This window comes from Juglans microcarpa x Juglans regia, chromosome 8D, assembly GCF_004785595.1.
Source record: "Juglans microcarpa x Juglans regia isolate MS1-56 chromosome 8D, Jm3101_v1.0, whole genome shotgun sequence".
Classification (NCBI taxonomy): Eukaryota; Viridiplantae; Streptophyta; class Magnoliopsida; order Fagales; family Juglandaceae; genus Juglans; species Juglans microcarpa x Juglans regia.
In genome coordinates, this window is record NC_054608.1 from 2,376,521 (window position 1) to 2,382,414 (window position 5,894).

Consider the following 5,894-nt stretch of genomic DNA (forward strand, 5'->3'; position numbering starts at 1 on the left):
TGTTTTGTGCATTTGTTTTTTATATTTTCTGAAACAGCATTTGCGGCGAGTAAAGGTCGCCGCAAAACATTTTTTGTCGCATAAGCTTATTTGCAGCGACATTTACTCGCACGAAATGCTGTTTTTGGTGACAATTACCCATTTGGAAATGAATGATCGCGACGATAACTGAAATCGCTGGAAAAAATAACGATTATTGCGGCGATTTTAACATTTTTGGCGATGATATATATCGCCGCAATTAACTTTTTTCAACGATTTAATGATAAACCAAAAGACCATTTCCATCGATTTTTGGGACAATTGCAACGGAAAAAAATCGTCCCAAATAGTAGTTTTTGTGACAATTTTTATCTATCGTTGAAATTGTTCAAAAAAGGCACTTTAATTTCGTCGAATATGCAGCGAATTAGAAATCGCTGAAAATGATCAATTGCAGCGATTATTAAGGGTATTTGCGACGATTTTGAGTGCTGGAAAACACCTAATTTCTTTTGGACTTTCAGGAGATCCATCTCGAGTCAAAGTTTTTTACTTAATTCTAATGATCCGTCAACGTAATTGAAGCTTCTTCGCAAGAGATATTCAACGTTTTGGTCAGAAACGTAATGCTGACTTGTCTCAAGTACTACGCGCGTCGTCTTTCGCATGTTGCCTATCCTAGCAAGCAAGGACTTCTGCATCCAGCTGTCGATATATACGATCTCAGCTTCATCATAAATGGCGAAACTCATCAGAAATCTACTGCATGCATGCTGCTAATGCTTGCTAGCTCTGTGGTCGAAGGAGGAGTTTAGTAGTACTGCTCTTAATTAGTCAAGGTGAGCTTCCTTTTACAATTATTGATTTATTTTTTAGATAACAGTAGATCATAGAAACAACACCAGAATAAGTGAAAATTTTCGAATAAACTTCGTACTGGGGGAAGACCTCCTAAGGAGATTGCCGATATCAGATGGCCGGAGATTGCCGAGCTTGCCTGTTAAAAACACTAGCTAGTGTTCATAAACATGAGTATCCTGCAGCATGCATGCATACCAAAAAGTAGTATAATTTTGAAACAAGTTTTCACAATATTGTTGTTTTCTTGAAGTGGAGACAGATCAAAGTTAGATCCAAGATCTGACATTTTTATGATTTTTTTTGGAAATTAATAATATAATTTTAGAAAATATAGTTCTTGACGGATCGAGCAATTTTATAACTTCTCATATGTATATTTTGCCAATTGCAGGTGCGCTGCAGCCAATCTATACTCTTTGCGTTCTTCAGTTTTTGCTCCTCCAATCACAAGTTGTTCAGAACTGCACGTTCCATTTGCAGAAGACCTTTGTCCTAAATCTCTCCCATTAACACAAGGTGCTTATATATCGCAAACTTATATAATTATAAATGTGTATTTTTTTTTTGTTTTTGCTAGATAATTATAAATGTGTTTTGTTTATGTACGTATATATGCATATAGTCATGATGTGCATGCCTAATCTTTTCTCTTTGTTTATTTATTTTTATGTTTTTTTTCTTTTGATTAAGTGGGTAATTATTATTGTTTACTGATCTCTAAATGGAGTAGATTTGAGAGAAGAGGCTCAAATTAATTGAACTTCATAATCTTACCATTATCTATTAGTTTTTTTTTTTTCTTTTACATATACTACAAGAAAACTGCTTATTTGTAACTAGCTATTTCTTGAAAAAATGATTATATCATGTCAAAAGTAGTCTGTTTTCGTCGTAAATAGTCATTATCATCGCAAATAATCAATCACAAATGTTTATTTTTCTTATAGTATACAACTAGCCATGCATCGATCACAAGCTCGTCTGATCAATGAAATATTTGAGATTCTCATATATATTGGTTGATTAAATATTTGAAGAGCAATAGATATACAATATTAACTATTTATATGTGATCTATTTTACTCGACAATCTTATCAAACGTGGTAGAGATTATCTCGAAAAGAGAACAGGCTAAGCAATTACCTTGATTTGTTTTATTGGACTATGCATGAGTTCCCCCAATCTGTGTTTCTGATAATTGTTATGGTTTCTATTTCTTAATTTTTATTAGAAATCATAAGGTATTTTTATATGTTACTTTATTAATATATATGTTTATGGATTGGAAAGGAGTGGAGCAAGGAAGGAGCAGTTCCACGTTAAGATCATACTTCCATGCTAGTACATATATATATGAGCCTGCAGTCCAAACTTTCGAGAATGAAGAAGAAATCCCACTCTTCTCTGATGTTCCTCATGACCTTGTTCCTCATCTGTCAAATTATTTTATGCTACAACATGAACATGGTGAGAGCTCAGTTGGATGCCACTACTGACAAGCAAGCCCTTCTATCTTTCAAATCCCTTGTCTCTGATCCTCAGAGTGCTCTGAACCAATGGAAGCTTGATTCATCTCATTGTAATTGGCCTGGTGTCAATTGCACCAATAATGGAGCTCGAGTCCGATCTCTTGTACTTAACGGTCATGGCCTCATTGGAATCATTCCTCCACAGCTTTCCAACCTCACATCCCTCCAAATTCTTGACCTTTCTGGAAACTCTTTTTTTGGTCACATTCCTTCAGAGCTTTCTCGGCTGGCTAGCCTTCAGATTCTAGTTCTTGCAGTAAACTCCATCAATGGCACAATTCCTCCTGCACTCGGCAATCTTCCTAGATTGAAGATACTTGACTTGTCCAGAAATAATCTTAGTGGTGCAATCCCCACAACGTTTGGTTTTCTACCCAATCTTACTAGGCTCTTAATAGCAGAAAACCACATATCTGGTAAAATTCCAACTGAGTTGGGTCGTCTCCGAAATCTACTTGAGCTTCAGCTTTCGACCAATCAGTTAACCGGAGAAATTCCATTTTCGATCTGCAACATGTCTTCTTTGGTCTTCTTATCTCTTACAGGAAACATGCTTACAGGGAAACTACCTTCCAATATAGGTCATGATCTTCCCCGTTTAACACAGCTTTACTTGGCTAACAATAAGCTGGAAGGTCCAATTCCCAGTTCTTTGTCCACTGCTTCACAAATGCAAGTCATTGATCTCTCTACAAATAGATTTAGTGGGTCTCTACCGTTGTTGGGTAACTTGAAGAATCTGATCAAACTAAATCTTGGAAATAATAGGTTATCTTCAACGACGGAACTGAACTTTCAGGCATTTGGGTCCCTCACAAACTGTACTAAGATGGAACAACTGATTTTGGAGTTGAACCAACTTGGAGGAGAACTTCCTATTTCTGTATCAAATCTATCAGCAAACCTTCAAGAATTTTGTATTGGTGAGAACTTCTTCACTGGAGGCTTCCCTCAGGGCTTTGACAAGTACCAGAACCTCTTTGCTTTAGCTATAAACAAAAACTTTTTCAAAGGTGAAATACCAAGCTCTATTGGACAACTAAAGCAATTACAAAGATTGATGGTACATAGAAACGAGCTTTATGGAGAAATTCCCGATATCTTTGGCAATTTGACACGACTTGATCTTCTTGCAATGTCAAACAACCAGCTCTCTGGTGGATTTCCTTCGAGTTTAGCTTATTGCGAACGCTTAAGTAAATTGTATCTAGCAGGGAACAAGCTCACAGGAAGCATTACAAATCATATTTCTGGGCTTTCAAGTTTAAGCCGATTGCAATTGGCACACAACTTGTTTACCGGTTCTTTGCCAATGGAAATAGGAAACTTGAAGCAACTTGAAGTATTGGACGTTTCTGAAAACCTTCTCTCAGGAAATATCACCACGGAGATTACAAAATGCTCGAGTTTGCGCAATTTGAGCATGGCAAGAAACAACCTAACTGGCTCAATACCGAGCTTACTTGGAGAATTAGCATCACTGGAGGGCTTGGATCTTTCCTCTAACAAACTTACTGGCCCAGTCCCCAAAGAGCTAGAGAATCTTGAAGTTCTAAAAACTTTGAATTTGTCTTTCAATCAATTAGAAGGACAAATTCCAAGAAATGGTGTGTTTGTCAACCTCACTTGGGACTCCCTCCAGGGAAATTATAAGCTCTGTGGATTCAACCAAGAGGCTGCAGAAAAGCTGAGAGTTAAGATATGTACGTCAAATTCTCATTTACTACCTAAAATATTGATTCCAGTTTCTTGTTTCATTGTGTTAGTGTGTGCAATATGTTGCTTCTTCTGGGTATTGATCACCCAAACGAACAAAAACAGAGGAAACAAAAAAAGATCTTCATCTGCAATCATCAGGTCTCTGCCAAGGCTATCTTACTCTGAAATCCAGCGTGCGACAAATGGTTTTGCCGCAGAAAATCTGATTGGCAAGGGAGGGTTTGGGACCGTTTATAAAGCAGTATTCGAGAATACTAGGAAGCTTGGTGTCAACACCATCTCTGCAGTAAAGGTTCTTGACTTGGGACAAAGCAAAGCTTCTAAAAGTTTTGATGCAGAATGTGAAGCGTTGAGAAATATTAGGCATCGGAATCTTGTTAAGGTTTTCACTTCTTGCTCCAGCATTGATCATACAGGAGCTGATTTCAAGGCTTTGATTATGGAATTCATGTCTAATGGCAACTTGGATATTTGCCTGTACCCCAGAGATATCGAGTCTGGATTATTCCTGACCTTATCCCAGAGACTAAATATTGCCATTGATGTCGCTTCTGCCTTGGATTACCTGCACCACCATTGTGAGCCACCTGTAGTCCATTGTGATTTGAAGCCCGGAAATGTGCTTTTGGACGAGAACATGGCTGCTCATGTTGGAGATTTTGGATTGGCAAGGTTTCTCCTTCAAAATCCTCAACAGAATGACATTAGCACAATTGGGCTAAAAGGCTCAATTGGCTACATTGCCCCAGGTATTCAAAATTCATCTAATAACATTGATATCACATAAGTAAAATCTTTATGTTTTTTATATTCCATCTGTGAAGTTTTATAATTTGGAGTTTAAAATCGTTTCTAATTTCAATGTATTTGTTACAGAGTATGGACAAGCTGTCAAAGCTTCTACCAGTGGGGATGTCTACAGTTTTGGAATATTGTTGCTTGAGATGTTTATAGCAAAGAAGCCCACTGATGAGATGTTCAAGGAGGGTTTAAACTTGAACACGTATGCATCGACAATACAAGAGAAGAAAATCACAGATATTGCGGATCCAAGGCTTTTCAAGGATAATGAAAATTACACTCAAAGCTCCAACACCAGCACCAATAATTTCACTGGCAGTGAGAGCAGCATCAGCATCGATAACAATTCTCGTCATGATTTGTTTAACAGAAGCGAAGAATGTGCGGCAGCCGCAATAAGGCTTGGTTTGTCATGTGCAACACATTCGGCCAAGGAGCGTTTGACCATGGCAGAAGCCTTGACAAAGTTGCAGGAGTTGATGAAAATCTTGGTGGGATGATTGTGAGACAACTCATATGCATTGTTCATGTGCAACAATTGTGGTCATCAAGTTTACCTTAGGCTCGTGGCTAGGCAACAAGCTAGCCAGCTCTTACTTTAACTAATTGATCATAGCATCAACGCCACCCCTTTGATGTTATGAAAATAAAAATAAGTGAATCAAGTGCTAGTTAGTTCTTAGAGATTTGTTGTGCATTTTTACCTTTTGTGGCTAGCGTTTTCAATTGTCTTTGTATGTACCCACCCGTGGATAGCTGGTGAACTTGTGATCAAATGCCAATTTAAGTGGGAGGTTATGGCAGTGGTTTGTTGTATTCTTCCCGGAAGTTCAAGTTCCATGGGTGAGTAATATGGACTATGCCATGGGTGGCTCCCCATCCTCAAAATTTGTTTTGCCATTGTATTCTTCCTTAAAAGTGAGAGTTATTAATAAAAAATATATATTATACCATCCTCTTACTAAAAAAGAAGTTAGTGAAATTTGAGTCTTTATATGATA

At 37.5% G+C, this 5,894-nt stretch overlaps 1 protein-coding gene across 1 annotated transcript; it reads left to right on the forward strand.

Annotated features, from left to right (window-relative positions):
* The first annotated feature begins 678 nt into the window (after nt 1-678).
* Nucleotides 679-5,410, forward strand: LOC121242069 (probable LRR receptor-like serine/threonine-protein kinase At3g47570). The gene is made up of 4 exons (XM_041139965.1): nt 679-821; nt 1,235-1,359; nt 2,135-4,841; nt 4,969-5,410. Exons 3-4 carry the CDS (start codon nt 2,180-2,182, stop codon nt 5,391-5,393), a joined length of 3,087 nt encoding a protein of 1,028 aa, XP_040995899.1. The 5' UTR covers nt 679-821; nt 1,235-1,359; nt 2,135-2,179; the 3' UTR covers nt 5,394-5,410.
* Nucleotides 5,411-5,894: the final 484 nt, after the last annotated feature.

Coding starts and splice junctions, on each gene's coding strand:
- LOC121242069 (XM_041139965.1), top strand. CDS start 2,180: ATGCTAGTACATATATATATGAGCCTGCAGTCCAAACTTTCGAGAATG. Junction 4,842..4,968: donor AATTGGCTACATTGCCCCAG/GTATTCAAAATT, acceptor TATTTGTTACAG/AGTATGGACAAGCTGTCAAA.